A 17,046-nucleotide genomic window follows, 5' to 3' on the forward strand; every position below is an offset into this window, starting at 1 on the left:
GAAAGACTTCTATTGGTCTCCTTCGTAATTCCACACTATGAAAGCCCTAATCCCCGTTCTCCTTGCCCTCGTGGCGTTTGATTCCATCATGTCAACGCCATTCAAGGACTGCGGTGAGTAAAAATCCTTCACACTTATTTTGAGGGTTGACCATAGGAGCCGACATTATTGCTAGAAGTTGAAATCATGAAGCAATAAAAGCTCCTTCAAAGTGAAGTGAATGCACATTTAAGATGTGGGAGGCTGGTCGCTGGAAGACAAAGAACAGTCTCCGACCCATGAAATTAGCAATCTCTTCATTTTAAATGAGTTCTATCTGCTTTAGGGTTTCAAGTTCAAGCAAGAACACGTGGTGCTTACGGTCAACCCATAAGGAAGAACACGTTTGTTTTAATAGGCAAAGACATACTGGGTGAATTTTGCTGCAATTTTTACAAGTCCGAAAGCTAAAACATGAAATAAAGTGAAGAATGTTGCTTGCTTACTTATATCAAAGATGTATTTGGGGTCGGTAACAAATATTGAATAAATGAAACAGTCTTTCATGTCCATAAATCTTCCCAATATGAGAAACAAAAGCATTTTTTGCTAGCAAGGAAGCCAACCAGCTGATTGTTCTCTGCCGAAAACCTTATCAATGCGTGAATAAGGGTCATTGCTAGGGCAAACTTTTCCAATGGGCCTAAGGGTTGACCATAGGCACCACCATTTTGGCTACAACTTGAAATCTAAAAGGAATTTCAAGGGTGGGAGTCGGTTGTTTGCTTTCAAGAGAACAGCCTCTGAGGTTTTGAATCGGCATTCACTTCATTTTGAAGGACTTTTAATTGTTTCTAACCTTTAATGGTGGTGCGTATGGCCAATCCATACTCATGAGGATTTGAAAGGAACGAGTTTGGAATCCTCTGTGCACCTGTGTGACTGTCCGCTATGGTTACAGTATGCACTTAGCGGACAGTCATAACTGTACGTGTCCACGTGTAACCAAAGCGGACAGTATGTCTCCTATCACTGCATTTTAAGTCACTTTATGAAACACTTCCTGTGATATGAATATAATGTCATTTCACCAAGCTGTTCATATCTGTTTCTTGCCATGTTGGCTGTTATTTCCTGGAACTAGCATACACATTTGTGGGCCTATGCCCATGTCTGTACATAGGCCTTCAGTGCAAGGTTGTAACCATAGCGGACAGTCTGCCGTATATTTTTGCATTTTAAGTCACTTTATAGAACACTTTAAGCCACATCTTACTATTCTGGTGTACATGCTACACAACACTGTCAGCCCGTGCAATAATCTCCACAACTTAGGCAATTATGGTAAAAATAAGCGCAAAAAGTGCCAATAATTCGGCATACAATTACAAAAACACGGATTTTGTCGTCTCCCTACTTTTTATCTCCCTTTTTGATTGTGATATAGGCCTACTCTGAGGACGCCATTAAGCCGGTTTTGATGCGTCTGTTTTGCATAGGCCTGTTACACCTAGCTTTTGTACAGGCGCCATGGTGTCTGCCAGTATATTTCTAATACTCTAGGTGTGATGTAAAGTTATGATTTTTAGCTTGATGGCAGTATATTGCGATTCTTTAACCCATACACGTAATCAATTTGGATAACGTTGCGTAGGAATTATTGCAATAACGTAACATCTTCCTGAAATCAATTGACATTAACAAAAACCTTCCCTTGTTTATTTTCAGGGTCAAAGGCTGGTAAGATTGAATCAGTAGACATCGCAACACCCGGCGGCCGCCAAGGGTTTCTTGTGCGAGGAAAAAAAGCAACTCTAACGGTTGTGTTCACTTCGTGTAAGTATAGTAGAAACGCCATCATCAAGAAATTCACCGGCTATTTGCCTCGACTGCGATGGGTGGTTTCTTGGCACCACCCTTTTTATGTATTGGTGCTATTCGCGATGACGTCGCGATTTTTTGGTAGAATCTTTAAAAATAGGTGTTGATATTGATTTGAGCAAGACTGTACATGCGTTTACATCGAATTGTGTCACGCAATGATGATGGCTACGATGGACCTTAAAACGAATGTTGCCAGTTTCAACTTGTCGCATGTTCTACAGCGGTTTTATTGTTTTTAATATTCATTTCCAGACAGCCAGAGCAAGACTGCTACTGGAATAATGAAGGGAGATGTGGTCGTCTGGGTACCTTTCAAGCTTCCTAATAAGGACGCATGCACACAAGGAGTTACATGTCCAATGTCGAAAGGAGCAAGATACACCTTTAAGACATCCTTTGACATACTTCAGGAGTATCCAGCTGTAAGTTTTTAAGCATCTGACAAAAACATCAGGGCATAGCGACATAAAGTATATCTGAATCATTTTCAAATAAATTCAAAGTTCTAAAAAAGCATACTAAACCACTATCATTTGTCTGCACACAGCTTGCATGGCAGTTTTGAAATTATTTTATGTACATTCACGAATTAGTATTGAAAACTTGTATCCCAAAATGAAGTTACCTAAATTGAAAAATGTAAATTGTAATTGAAAAAGGTAAATTGTAGCATGACGGTCGATATCACGAGGGTGCAGATTAACAGTTATGAAAAGGGACACGTTGTGGAACGATGACTTTTTGGAAGTCTAGGGTCGCCACCTCCTTGAGGTCTGATGGACCAGCGAATCGATGCTGGCCAATGACAATCGAGGTGGCTGATCACATGCAATCCAACTAGTCGGCCATTTTAACGGCGTGTCCCTCCAGCCAACACCAGAGGCGACTCAACAAATGTGGACTCCTTGTATCACCTATATGGTATGTGCAGCAGAGTTTTCAAAGAGATAACAGACTTCGATTTAATCTTCTCCGATCATTCACTTGATCCAATCAACGGTGATCTCTACTCTCGTTAGTCCCCACATTCAAGAGCTAGTCCAGCACCCATCAGTGTAAGCCTTGTCCAACTCCGAAGGGCTCAACAACATCAGTATCTGTGCTGGTGTGACCGGTGTCCGTTAGCAATTTCAAAGCATTACATTTTATTAATAAGACATGCTGATATCAATAAAACTGACTATCTGATGCGTTGCAATGGTCGATTTCATCGCGAAATGCGAAAATAAATTAAGCGCGAAAATATTCAGGTTTATAACAATATCTCTAATCGTTATTTGACTCGGTAGAACGATATGATTGACGCTGCTAAAGTTTTGGGTTTTGCATAATTAACCCCCCCCCCCCCCCACCAGCACCACAACCACCACCACCACAACCACATATTTCTAAAGGCCGCTAAATTGATATTGATTGGATCTTTCTCGTTTCAGAATCGTTTGGTTATGCAATTGCAACTGATGGACGACAACGACAAGAATATTGTATGCGTACAATTTCCAAGCGAAATAATGTAGCACATCAACACTATTATACAAAAGCTTCGAGATCATCTCAAACTAAATTCAACCCACCAGCTGGAATTGTCTGACAGTGCTCGCCACAATATTACATTTGATTTGTCGTTTTCCGTGTGTGAATTCACTGCATAACTCCTGAGGAAGAAAACCTTTACTGCAGGGCATTTAAATAGATCGAAAAACTCTGCATTTTGATCTTTGATGGAACAAATAACAATCCAGTCTAGGCACCCTGTTTGAACATTTCAGCTGCTCTGTTAATTTAGGTCAAACGATGTCTTAACATCCTCTCCGGCATAGAAGCTTAAATTGTACAATGGTGCATGGCCAGTCATATGATAAGGCTAGACATGCCAATGTTTTAGTCCTAGGGAAACGGCGCCTTAGAAAATCGTTAGTTTAGTTTGATGTTCCTGTTAGCATATACCATAGCATAGTAAAGTAGAGAGTGAATAAAACATGGTATGCTTCTAATATGTGTGTTAATTTATTCAACTCCTAAGTGATTCCGCGATACTGTCGAGTTTGCCTAACACCAAATAAGTGAGCTTTTTATACACCAGTCATCTTTTTGTACAGCATTTTAATACATCTGTTTGTAGACAAACATTTGCCTTACAGTTGGGGTTGCCACTGTGTTTCAATATCAGTTTGTTCACATTATTAATCATGGTCCGGATCAGCAGGTGGCGGCAGACGAAACCGCTCTTAGAATATCGAGGTAACATCAAATATGCACAGGTGGCATGGCTAGTTTTGGGTACTTGTGTCCGTTTTAAAAGCGTAACGCCAGTGCATAAACAGCACTATCTATTTGCATTAATAGTCACACCGAATACCAACAGGTGGCAGGGCGGACGAATATCCTACTGCGCCAAAACATTTTCGAAAATCGCCGTCGTATAATAGAGGGAGAACAATTTTTTTCCGCGAGATGCATGTCTTGCATTCAAAAACATGTTGTCATCATGTTTCATATTATGTTTTCTTTTCAAGTATGACCTTATGTCGAGCTTTCTCGTACGGCAAAACATAGGGTTCATGTCAACACACTCTAATTAGCAGGACAATACTGTTGGTAAAATAAGTAACCTTAAATTATTAGAATCATTATTACTACACACAGCGAAATGGATAATAAATAGTATAAAGCGGAAACTGAAAATGTCAAACGCTAAAAATCAGTGAAACTGAAAATGTCAAACGCTAAAAATCAGTGAAATTACAGAGTATTATATAACGCAAATGAATGACTTCATAGTATTTTAGCCCTTCATTGAAATCAAATATCGGCGCAATGCACTTATACTAGACTGTGAAATGGTGCTATTCGAGGGACGATAACCCCGTGAATAAATGAGCCGAACAGTCTTGTCGACCGACAATTCTCACTTCGAAACTACGGTATGCTTGCATGTGCTCAACAGCTATGCACGTTGAACTACTGCGCATCCATGTTTAACGTGGGACAATGAAATTGTGTAATATGCCCTCCCCCCCCCCCCCCCCGAGCCAACAGCCTCCAAGCCTCCGCACACACAAAGTTTTATTCGTTGATTTTGTTGAATTTATTTGTCGAGTGAGAAATACTTGATGTTAACTTGATGATCCAAATTGTATTAGTATGTGGGATGAAATACCTGGCTTTCATGCGGCGAACATTTGTATTATGTCTTGCTGACAACATATCAGTCGCATATATCTTGCTGACAAATAGAAGTGAGTAAAGAACACAAACCCCAATGGAACCGACTTCATCAACGTGTTGATTATCATTGGAAACAGCGCGTTAAACCACCACAACTTACTTATACCGAAGTTCTCTCAGCCGTCTATTCATTTTTCATCCAGTCGGCCAATTTCCTATTCCAAACAAAACTCTCTGTAATTTTCTCACATCGGTTTCCAAATGAGACTCTCCGTGAATCACCTCAAATTACGTCACAATTTTCCCCCTTATTCAATAATGATCGACGTCAACACCTCCATGATGGTGAACTCGAACTCCTTTTAGCAATCGGACTACCACTGCAGAGAACCACAGAATATGGATTGAAACGCAGCATAACGCTCTTCGTCAACCTATCAGTCAATGGAACACGAGATAAGAACAGTGTGAAAAGAGAACATTATTTCTGCAAACCTATTCAAAAAGTTTCGATTCAATCACACCAGATGCGTAGCTTTAAAAGCAAATATCCACCTTGCAACTGGAGAAATTACTTTATTATCGATGTTTTGTTCGGATTTGGTGACAAGCCATTTCACACTTCAATTAGGCCACCTAATGAACTCTATTATTCTCTTCTAATTTATCAACGTGCTTTGACGCCGGCAGCTATATAGGTCTAATGATGTGAGCTAGGGGGTATTTACGGACATTTCAATGCCATATTTATTTTTTGTTGCATTCAAACACCTTCTCCAATGCCTGTCTAAACCGACGGCCCGTTGCACAGTACATGTAGATGAAAAACATGACAAAGCTGTTTAAATTGCTCAAAAAGTATGAAATATTGAGAATACCAAAATTGGTCTAGTCGATATCGAGACTTGAAGAGGATGGAATTAGTCAATGTATTTGTGACATCTCGCCTGGAAGATGAAAAATCAATGCCTCTGTGACAGCCGGGTTGCTTAGATGTATATCATTGAGGAGCCGTGTTGCTTCATGGAGATGTTATGATGTTTTATTTTTCTAATACCGGGAAATTGTATTGATGATGGTCTATTTTATTCTTATTGTCCAGATACCACATTCTAGGGCTAAATTGTGAGAGAAAAGCATTTGTTTTCTGTCATTCTACTCCCAAACCAAATATCAGTTTTGGTTACATTTGAATACCTTTCCCAAGGCTTGTCTAAACCGTCGTCCCAATGCACAGTAGATGAAAAAATTGACAAAACTGTTCAAATTGCTCAGAAAGTAGGAAATATCGAGAACGCCAGAATAAGCATTACGGTCGATATCGAGACCTGAATAGGATTGAATTAATCCAAGTACTTGGGAAAGCCCGCCCGGGAGTTCTAGAATTATAAATATCACCACCACTGTGACCACTCTATGCGTAACCATCTTAATCAGTTTGGCTCGCTCTGCGTCTTTCTTGGTGAGATGTCTAGTAGTCGCCTGATTTAGGCTCAATGATATCAAGCGACTGAAGATTATAAGGCTCGTTATTGGTATCAATGAATTAATAATGACATGAATGACTCTAATGTAGGTGTTGCGGAAGTAATAGTTATAGTACAAAGCTGTGCACTTCCACCAGGGTAGGATCATACGTGAGCAAGGGTCGTAACGAAAAGTCACCTCTAAAGAGAGGAACAGGGGTATTCGATACAAGAAGGCGCCAAAACAGATTGCGGATAGCGAAATGTAGGCACTCCTCTTTGTGCATAAAGCTGCCGCCAACAGTGGCCTGCAGACTGCAATGAATCGCTCAGTGGCAACACAAATAGTGATATAGATGGATGAAGTCTTTGAAAAGAAAATCATTGTGCGGAGATAACTGTATGCGTGCGCATGCAACAAAATATACTCGAACCAAAACCCCGTATAGTTATACAGGGCCTGCATTGATTCACCAAATACTTGCGAAATCAAGACTAAACTATCGGTTACTGCTAAACCTTGTAGCAGCACTGAAGTTGATGTGTATGGCCGCTCATATCCTATACCAATAATAGCAAGTATATTTGCTAGAAAGCCAATTACTGCCATGATTAATGTTAATGGTACATTAACGGTGAAAACCGCCAAATCATAGAAACCAATCAAGGGATATATTGGATACAAACATGTACCATTCTCTCTGGATATGGTGAAAGGAATGGTCTCGTTGGTTGTCGCCATCGCAGCTGGTTTTAACCTTCAAATCTACGAGCATAAAATATTACTTTTTTATAACATCTAGTTCACCAGTTGGCACCCCTGGATAAAGAAGCTCTTGGTTACACGATAGACCAATTTTCTGGTCGTTACTGCGACATGCGTAACACCCCGTTGCGTGTAAACGGCGAATAACACCAAATTATAGAAAAAAATCAAGCAAAGTGTGGGATACAAACATAGTCCACACTTTATGGATGTGCTGAAAAAAGTGGACTCGCCAGTTGTCATCATCGTAGATATTTTTTACCTTAAAATCTACGAGCAAATCATCACATTTTTACAAAAAAAATGCTACTAGCTTTGGCTGTAGTTTCCATCAGGCATTTTGACAGGTGGCTCTCTGGATAAAGAAGCTCTCGGTTAAGGTCAAAATTGATGAACTAATCTTCTGGTCGATGCTGCGTATCACTGCCTTGTCGAGGTGACGTCATGATCCAGATTTATTTGGTGAATGAAATGAGAAAGACCTGACTTATTCAAACTGGTTTTTCAATGTTGCATGAAATACCCAACTTTCATGCGGCGTCCGGTAAACATTTGTGTTTTGGCTTATATATCGCGGACTAACTGGAGCGATAAAAAGAGAAAACCCCAAGGAAATGATTTCATCAATGTATTGATTATCATCGAAAACAAGGCATCATTATTTGCCAAATATTAAACCTCCTACCAACATTAACACTTAACAAAGTTCTCTCAGCCGTCTATTTATTTTTCATTCATGGTTGGCCAATTTCCGATTCCTGTGCGGCAATACATTTCACACATCCTTTCCCAATGAGACGGTCATTGCATCACCTGAAACAACTTGACCATATCCTCCTTTATCTTATGATAATGATCGAGGTAAACACCTCCATGATGGTGAACTCGAACTCCTTTTAGCTATGGGAATACCACTGCAGAGAACCACCGAATATGGATAGAAACGCAGCATAACCCTCTTCGTCAACCTATCAGTCAATGGGACACGTAATGAGAACAGTGTGAATAGAGATTATATATTTCTGCAAACCTCTTAAACGTGTTTCTAGTCAATCACAATAGATGCGTACCTTTGAAAACAAATATCCACCTTGCAACTGGAGAAATTGTTTCATAATATCGATGTTGTATTCTGTTTCGGTGATACGGAACATGATATCGGTTTTGTTGAATGCTGAACAACGCGAGAAATCGAACGATTATTGTTGGAGGCAGCTCTTCTGTGTATATTGCTAAACGGTTTATGCATCACTGTAATCACCCCCCCCCCCCCCACACCCCCACCCCACCGTCCCATTCTAGACCTCTAATCTTTATCCACATGTCTAAAGTTAGCACCAAGGTTACTAAACCGTTAGTAACAGCAATAGTATAACACCGTAAAGACGGAGGTTGATTCAATGTGCATTCCCAGAAGTCATTACCTTTAGGTATCATGATTCCGGAAACGAAGCACCATTTCTTTAAGTATCTGAAGCAATTGTCCTGAAGCAACTTGAGACAAGGAACACTTGCTCCTACTAAATTTATGTCGTCAGAAGTTTTAAAATGATGTTCAGCTCTCCTGACGCCACGTTTGGTGTTCGGAAGATCACACTGATAAAATTTCGTGAAAAAAATAATTTTGCTTTGCTTTAAAAACGGCAGCTTAATTAGAGTAGTGAGCGAAGATAAGTTTTTTTCTGCATGCGTCTGTCAACTACAGCTCTGGCGTAATGTATTCAGTCCAGGTTATACATAATACGTTCCTGAATTGTTATCAATATCAATTAGGCGAACTTCGCGCATACAGGCTGCACCAACAGTATTCAAATGCTTAAGTACATAACACAATGAAAGTAATTTTAACCCTCCGAGCTGTGTTCAATCGGAAATTAAATACCTGATGGTATACGTATGTCAGTCACTCGTGACAAAAAGAAGTTTTTGCAGACCAAAAAAACACAGCGGGGTCAATATCGGACTCGATCGGGGAACATCATCATCTACAGGGTTGCCCAGAATTATTTTTCCTCACACAATTGGTACACAATGGAATTCTATTGTGTAACGGGGAAAATAATTCTGGGCCACCCTGTAGATAACCAGGGTCAGTCGTAAGCTCCCTTCGCAGCTGGTAGAGTGAAATGCCCTGACGCTCAGGAAGGGAGAACATAGAATCAGGGGAATGCCTTGAATATTACGAATAGGACCCAGGGAACATTGAACCCTCTTTATATCAGACATGGATAACATAAATACGCATCTAAAAATGATTATAATCTCTTGTCCCTACCCTGCAGAAAACCTCATGGATGGGCAGGGTCCTTCTTTACAAGTATCATCAATGAACGCATTTCTGGTAATGCCCAAAATAATGAAGGATTATTGAATATCTACTGTATCAGCTATTGTTTATCACATGATAAGTTGATAACTGTAGCATCATGCTTGGTACATTTGGAACCTTGTTAATCTGCCATGTAATGTTTAGCCCTTATGTCACAGGAAAAGATATCCTGCATAGTGGGGCAAGTTTGCATGATGCAAGTTTAGATTTCAAAAGATACATTTAGTGTCCAATTCTTAACCATGATCCGTCAGAACAATACAGGGCTGAACGCATTTTCCAGGACGACTTTCTACTCCCAGCCCAGTCTTACGTAAGTAGATCCAGGGTATAATAATCATGATGTTCGCCATGCACCTGCCAACTGAACATACTCATTGGCAATGCAATTACGCAACCTTTCTCCTCCATATTAATGGTATTGAAATAATGGCCAACCAAGGTGCGCCAAACGCCACGCTTATCATATATTACATCATATGAGGATGTATAAAGCCTAGCTTTGAACTAACTCGTCATTCAAGCGGTCAGAAAGACTTCTATTGGTCTCCTTCGTAATTCCACACTATGAAAGCCCTAATCCCCGTTCTCCTTGCCCTCGTGGCGTTTGATTCCGGCATGTCAACGCCATTCAAGGACTGCGGTGAGTAAAAATCCTTCACACTTATTTTGAGGGTTGACCATAGGAGCCGACATTATTGCTAGAAGTTGAAATCATGAAGCAATAAAAGCTCCTTCAAAGTGAAGTGAATGCACATTTAAGATGTGGGAGGCTGGTCGCTGGAAGACAAAGAACAGTCTCCGACCCATGAAATTAGCAATCTCTTCATTTTAAATGAGTTCTATCTGCTTTAGGGTTTCAAGTTCAAGCAAGAACACGTGGTGCTTACGGTCAACCCATAAGGAAGAACACGTTTGTTTTAATAGGCAAAGACATACTGGGTGAATTTTGCTGCAATTTTTACAAGTCCGAAAGCTAAAACATGAAATAAAGTGAAGAATGTTGCTTGCTTACTTATATCAAAGATGTATTTGGGGTCGGTAACAAATATTGAATAAATGAAACAGTCTTTCATGTCCATAAATCTTCCCAATATGAGAAACAAAAGCATTTTTTGCTAGCAAGGAAGCCAACCAGCTGATTGTTCTCTGCCGAAAACCTTATCAATGCGTGAATAAGGGTCATTGCTAGGGCAAACTTTTCCAATGGGCCTAAGGGTTGACCATAGGCACCACCATTTTGGCTACAACTTGAAATCTAAAAGGAATTTCAAGGGTGGGAGTCGGTTGTTTGCTTTCAAGAGAACAGCCTCTGAGGTTTTGAATCGGCATTCACTTCATTTTGAAGGACTTTTAATTGTTTCTAACCTTTAATGGTGGTGCGTATGGCCAATCCATACTCATGAGGATTTGAAAGGAACGAGTTTGGAATCCTCTGTGCACCTGTGTGACTGTCCGCTATGGTTACAGTATGCACTTAGCGGACAGTCATAACTGTACGTGTCCACGTGTAACCAAAGCGGACAGTATGTCTCCTATCACTGCATTTTAAGTCACTTTATGAAACACTTCCTGTGATATGAATATAATGTCATTTCACCAAGCTGTTCATATCTGTTTCTTGCCATGTTGGCTGTTAATTCCTGGAACTAGCATACACATTTGTGGGCCTATGCCCATGTCTGTACATAGGCCTTCAGTGCAAGGTTGTAACCATAGCGGACAGTCTGCCGTATATTTTTGCATTTTAAGTCACTTTATAGAACACTTTAAGCCACATCTTACTATTCTGGTGTACATGCTACACAACACTGTCAGCCCGTGCAATAATCTCCACAACTTAGGCAATTATGGTAAAAATAAGCGCAAAAAGTGCCAATAATTCGGCATACAATTACAAAAACACGGATTTTGTCGTCTCCCTACTTTTTATCTCCCTTTTTGATTGTGATATAGGCCTACTCTGAGGACGCCATTAAGCCGGTTTTGATGCGTCTGTTTTGCATAGGCCTGTTACACCTAGCTTTTGTACAGGCGCCATGGTGTCTGCCAGTATATTTCTAATACTCTAGGTGTGATGTAAAGTTATGATTTTTAGCTTGATGGCAGTATATTGCGATTCTTTAACCCATACACGTAATCAATTTGGATAACGTTGCGTAGGAATTATTGCAATAACGTAACATCTTCCTGAAATCAATTGACATTAACAAAAACCTTCCCTTGTTTATTTTCAGGGTCAAAGGCTGGTAAGATTGAATCAGTAGACATCGCAACACCCGGCGGCCGCCAAGGGTTTCTTGTGCGAGGAAAAAAAGCAACTCTAACGGTTGTGTTCACTTCGTGTAAGTATAGTAGAAACGCCATCATCAAGAAATTCACCGGCTATTTGCCTCGACTGCGATGGGTGGTTTCTTGGCACCACCCTTTTTATGTATTGGTGCTATTCGCGATGACGTCGCGATTTTTTGGTAGAATCTTTAAAAATAGGTGTTGATATTGATTTGAGCAAGACTGTACATGCGTTTACATCGAATTGTGTCACGCAATGATGATGGCTACGATGGACCTTAAAACGAATGTTGCCAGTTTCAACTTGTCGCATGTTCTACAGCGGTTTTATTGTTTTTAATATTCATTTCCAGACAGCCAGAGCAAGACTGCTACTGGAATAATGAAGGGAGATGTGGTCGTCTGGGTACCTTTCAAGCTTCCTAATAAGGACGCATGCACACAAGGAGTTACATGTCCAATGTCGAAAGGAGCAAGATACACCTTTAAGACATCCTTTGACATACTTCAGGAGTATCCAGCTGTAAGTTTTTAAGCATCTGACAAAAACATCAGGGCATAGCGACATAAAGTATATCTGAATCATTTTCAAATAAATTCAAAGTTCTAAAAAAGCATACTAAACCACTATCATTTGTCTGCACACAGCTTGCATGGCAGTTTTGAAATTATTTTATGTACATTCACGAATTAGTATTGAAAACTTGTATCCCAAAATGAAGTTACCTAAATTGAAAAATGTAAATTGTAATTGAAAAAGGTAAATTGTAGCATGACGGTCGATATCACGAGGGTGCAGATTAACAGTTATGAAAAGGGACACGTTGTGGAACGATGACTTTTTGGAAGTCTAGGGTCGCCACCTCCTTGAGGTCTGATGGACCAGCGAATCGATGCTGGCCAATGACAATCGAGGTGGCTGATCACATGCAATCCAACTAGTCGGCCATTTTAACGGCGTGTCCCTCCAGCCAACACCAGAGGCGACTCAACAAATGTGGACTCCTTGTATCACCTATATGGTATGTGCAGCAGAGTTTTCAAAGAGATAACAGACTTCGATTTAATCTTCTCCGATCATTCACTTGATCCAATCAACGGTGGTCTCTACTCTCGTTAGTCCCCACATTCAAGAGCTAGTACAGCACCCATCAGTGTAAGCCTTGTCCAACTCCGAAGGGCTCAACAACATCAGTATCTGTGCTGGTGTGACCGGTGTCCGTTAGCAATTTCAAAACATTACATTTTATTAATAAGACATGCTGATATCAATAAAACTGACTATCTGATGCGTTGCAATGGTCGATTTCATCGCGAAATGCGAAAATAAATTAAGCGCGAAAATATTCAGGTTTATAACAATATCTCTAATCGTTATTTGACTCGGTAGAACGATATGATTGACGCTGCTACAGTTTTGGGTTTTGCAAAATTAACCCCCCCCCCACCAGCACCACAACCACCACCACAACCACATATTTCTAAAGGCCGCTAAATTGATATTGATTGGATCTTTCTCGTTTCAGATTCGTTTGGTTATGCAATTGCAACTGAAGGACGACAACGACAAGGATATTGTATGCATACAATTTCCAAGCGAAATAATGTAGCACATTAACACTATTATACAAAAGCTTCGAGATCATCTCAAACTAAATTCAACCCACTAGCTGGAATTGTCTGACAGTGCTCACCACAGTATTACATTTGATTTGTCGTTTTCCGTGTGTGAATTCACTGCATAACTCCTGAGGAAGAAAACCTTTACTGCAGGGCATTTAAATAGATCGAAAAACTCTGCATTTTGATCTTTGATGGAACAAATAACAATCCAGTCTAGGCACCCTGTTTGAACATTTCAGCTGCTCTGTTAATTTAGGTCAAACGATGTCTTAACATCCTCTCCGGCATAGAAGCTTAAATTGTACAATGGTTCATGGCCAGTCATATGATAAGGCTAGACATGCCAATGTTTTAGTCCTAGGGAAACGGCGCCTTAGAAAATCGTTAAGTTTAGTTTGATGTTCCTGTTAGCATATACCATAGCATAGTAAAGTAGAGAGTGAATAAAACATGGTATGCTTCTAATATGTGTGTTAATTTATTCAACTCCTAAGTGATTCCGCGATACTGTCGAGTTTGCCTAACACCAAATAAGTGAGCTTTTTATACACCAGTCATCTTTTTGTACAGCATTTTAATACATCTGTTTGTAGACAAACATTTGCCTTACAGTTGGGGTTGCCACTGTGTTTCAATATCAGTTTGTTCACATTATTAATCATGGTCCGGATCAGCAGGTGGCGGCAGACGAAACCGCTCTTAGAATATCGAGGTAACATCAAATATGCACAGGTGGCATGGCTAGTTTTGGGTACTTGTGTCCGTTTTAAAAGCGTAACGCCAGTGCATAAACAGCACTATCTATTTGCATTAATAGTCACACCGAATACCAACAGGTGGCAGGGCGGACGAATATCATACTGCGCCAAAACATTTTCGAAAATCGCCGTCGTATAATAGAGGGAGAACAATTTTTTTCCGCGAGATGCATGTCTTGCATTCAAAAACATGTTGTCATCATGTTTCATATTATGTTTTCTTTTCAAGTATGACCTTATGTCGAGCTTTCTCGTACGGCAAAACATAGGGTTCATGTCAACACACTCTAATTAGCAGGACAATACTGTTGGTAAAATAAATAACCTTAAATTATTAGAATCATTATTACTACACACAGCGAAATGGATAATAAATAGTATAAAGCGGAAACTGAAAATGTCAAACGCTAAAAATCAGTGAAATTACAGAGTATTATATAACGCAAATGAATGACTTCATAGTATTTTAGCCCTTCATTGAAATCAAATATCGGCGCAATGCACTTATACTGGACTCTGAAATGGTGCTATTCGAGGGACGATAACCCCATGATTAAATGAGCCGAACAGTCTTGTCGACCGACAATTCTCACTTGGAAACTACGGTATGCTTGCATGTGCTCAACAGCTATGCACGTTGAACTACTGCGCATCCATGTTTAACGTGGGACAATGAAATTGTGTAATATGCCCCCCCCCCCCCCCCGAGCCAACAGCCTCCAAGCCTCCGCACACACAAAGTTTTATTCGTTGATTTTCTTGAATTTATTTGTCGAGTGAGAAATACTTGATGTTAACTTGATGATCCAAATTGTAATAGTATGTGGGATGAAATACCTGGCTTTCATACGGCGAACATTTGTATTATGTCTTGCTGACAACATATCAGTCGCATATATCTTGCTGACAAATAGAAGTGAGTAAAGAACACAAACCCCAATGGAACCGACTTCATCAACGTGTTGATTATCATTGGAAACAGCGCGTTAAACCACCACCACTTACTTATACCGAAGTTCTCTCAGCCGTCTATTCATTTTTCATCCAGTCGGCCAATTTCCTATTCCAAACAAAACTCTCTGTAATTTTCTCACATCGGTTTCCAAATGAGACTCTCCGTGAGACACCTCAAATTACGTCACAATTTTCCCCCTTATTCAATAATGATCGACGTCAACACCTCCATGATGGTGAACTTGAACTCCTTTTAGCAATCGGACTACCACTGCAGAGAACCACAGAATATGGATTGAAACGCAGCATAACGCTCTTCATCAACCTATCAGTCAATGGAACACGAGATAAGAACAGTGTGAAAAGAGAACATTATTTCTGCAAACCTATTCAAAAAGTTTCGATTCAATCACACCAGATGCGTAGCTTTAAAAGCAAATATCCACCTCGCAACTGGAGAAATTACTATATCGGTCTTTTGTTCGGTTTTGGTGACAAGCCATTTCACACTTCAATTAGGCCACTTAATGAACTCTATTATTCTCTTCTAATTTATCAACGTGCTTTGACGCCGGCAGCTATATAGGTCTAATGATGTGAGCTAGGGGGTATTTACGGACATTTCAATGCCATATTTATTTTTTGTTGCATTCAAACACCTTCTCCAATGCCTGTCTAAACCGACGGCCCGTTGCACAATACATGTAGATGAAAAACATGACAAAGCTGTTTAAATTGCTCAAAAAGTATGAAATATTTAGAATACCAAAATTGGTCTAGTCGATATCGAGACTTGAAGAGAATGGAATTAGTCAACGTATTTGTGACATCTCGCCTGGGAGATGTAAAATCAATACCACTGTGACAGCCGGGTTGCTTACATGTAGATCACTGACGAGCCGTGTTCCTTCATAGAGATGTTATGACGTTTTATTTTTCTAATACCGGAAAAATTGTATTGATGATGGTCTATTTTATTCTTATTGTCCAGATACCACATGCTATGGCTAAATTGTGAGAGAAAAGCATTTGTTTTCTGACATTCTACTCCCAAACCAAATATCAGTTTTGGTTACATTTGAATACCTTTCCCAAGGCTTGTCTAAACCGTCGTCCCAACGCACAGTAGAGGAAGAAATTGACAAAACTGTTCAAATTGCTCAAAAAATAGGAAATATCGAGAACGCCAAAATAGGCATCAGAGTCGATATCGAGACCTAAATATGATTGAATTAATCCAAGTACTTGGGGAAGCCCGCCCGGCAGTTCTAGAATAATAAATATCACCACCACTGTGACCACTCTATGCGTAACCATCTTAATCAGTTTGGCTCGCTCTGCGTCTTTCTTGGTGAGGTGTCTAGTAGTCGCCTGATTTAGGCTCAATGATATCAAGCGAGTGAAGATTATAAGGCTCGTTATTGGTATCAATGAATTAATAATGACATGAATGACTCTAATGTAGGTGTTGCGGAAGTAATAGTTATAGTACAAAGCTGTGTACTTCCACCAGGGTAGGATCATACGTGAGCAAGGGTCGTAACGAAATGTCACCTCGTACGAGAGGAACAGGGGTATTCGATACAAGAAGGCGCCAAAACAGATTGCGGATAGCGAAATGTAGGCATTCCTCTTTGTGCATAAAGCTGCCGCCAACAGTGGCCTGCAGACTGCAATGAATCGCTCAGTGGCAACACAAAAAGTGATATAGATGGATGCAGTCTTTGAAAAGAAAATCATTGTGCGGAGATAACTGTATGCGTGCGCATGCAACAAAATATACTCGAACCAAAACCCCGTATAGTTATACAGGGCCTGCATTGATTC

General features: G+C 40.1%; 3 protein-coding genes across 3 annotated transcripts in view; 2 read left to right on the forward strand and 1 right to left on the reverse strand.

The window, feature by feature from the left end:
• LOC135498208 (NPC intracellular cholesterol transporter 2-like) lies at positions 1-3,857 on the forward strand. Its single transcript, XM_064788413.1, has 4 exons — positions 1-113; positions 1,708-1,815; positions 2,116-2,285; positions 3,297-3,857. The coding sequence occupies exons 1-4, from the start codon at positions 38-40 to the stop codon at positions 3,378-3,380; spliced, it is 438 nt and encodes a 145-aa protein (XP_064644483.1). The 5' UTR covers positions 1-37; the 3' UTR covers positions 3,381-3,857.
• Positions 1-17,046, reverse strand: part of LOC135498015 (BRCA1-associated RING domain protein 1-like) — a 293,715-nt gene that overhangs the window by 33,449 nt on the left and 243,220 nt on the right. The window lies entirely within an intron of this gene.
• Positions 10,122-14,206, forward strand: LOC135498181 (NPC intracellular cholesterol transporter 2-like). Its single transcript, XM_064788382.1, has 4 exons — positions 10,122-10,235; positions 11,830-11,937; positions 12,238-12,407; positions 13,411-14,206. Exons 1-4 carry the CDS (start codon positions 10,160-10,162, stop codon positions 13,492-13,494), a joined length of 438 nt encoding a protein of 145 aa, XP_064644452.1. The 5' UTR covers positions 10,122-10,159; the 3' UTR covers positions 13,495-14,206.

Source organism: Lineus longissimus, chromosome 13 (genome assembly GCF_910592395.1).
Source record: "Lineus longissimus chromosome 13, tnLinLong1.2, whole genome shotgun sequence".
NCBI lineage: Eukaryota > Metazoa > Nemertea > Pilidiophora > Heteronemertea > Lineidae > Lineus > Lineus longissimus.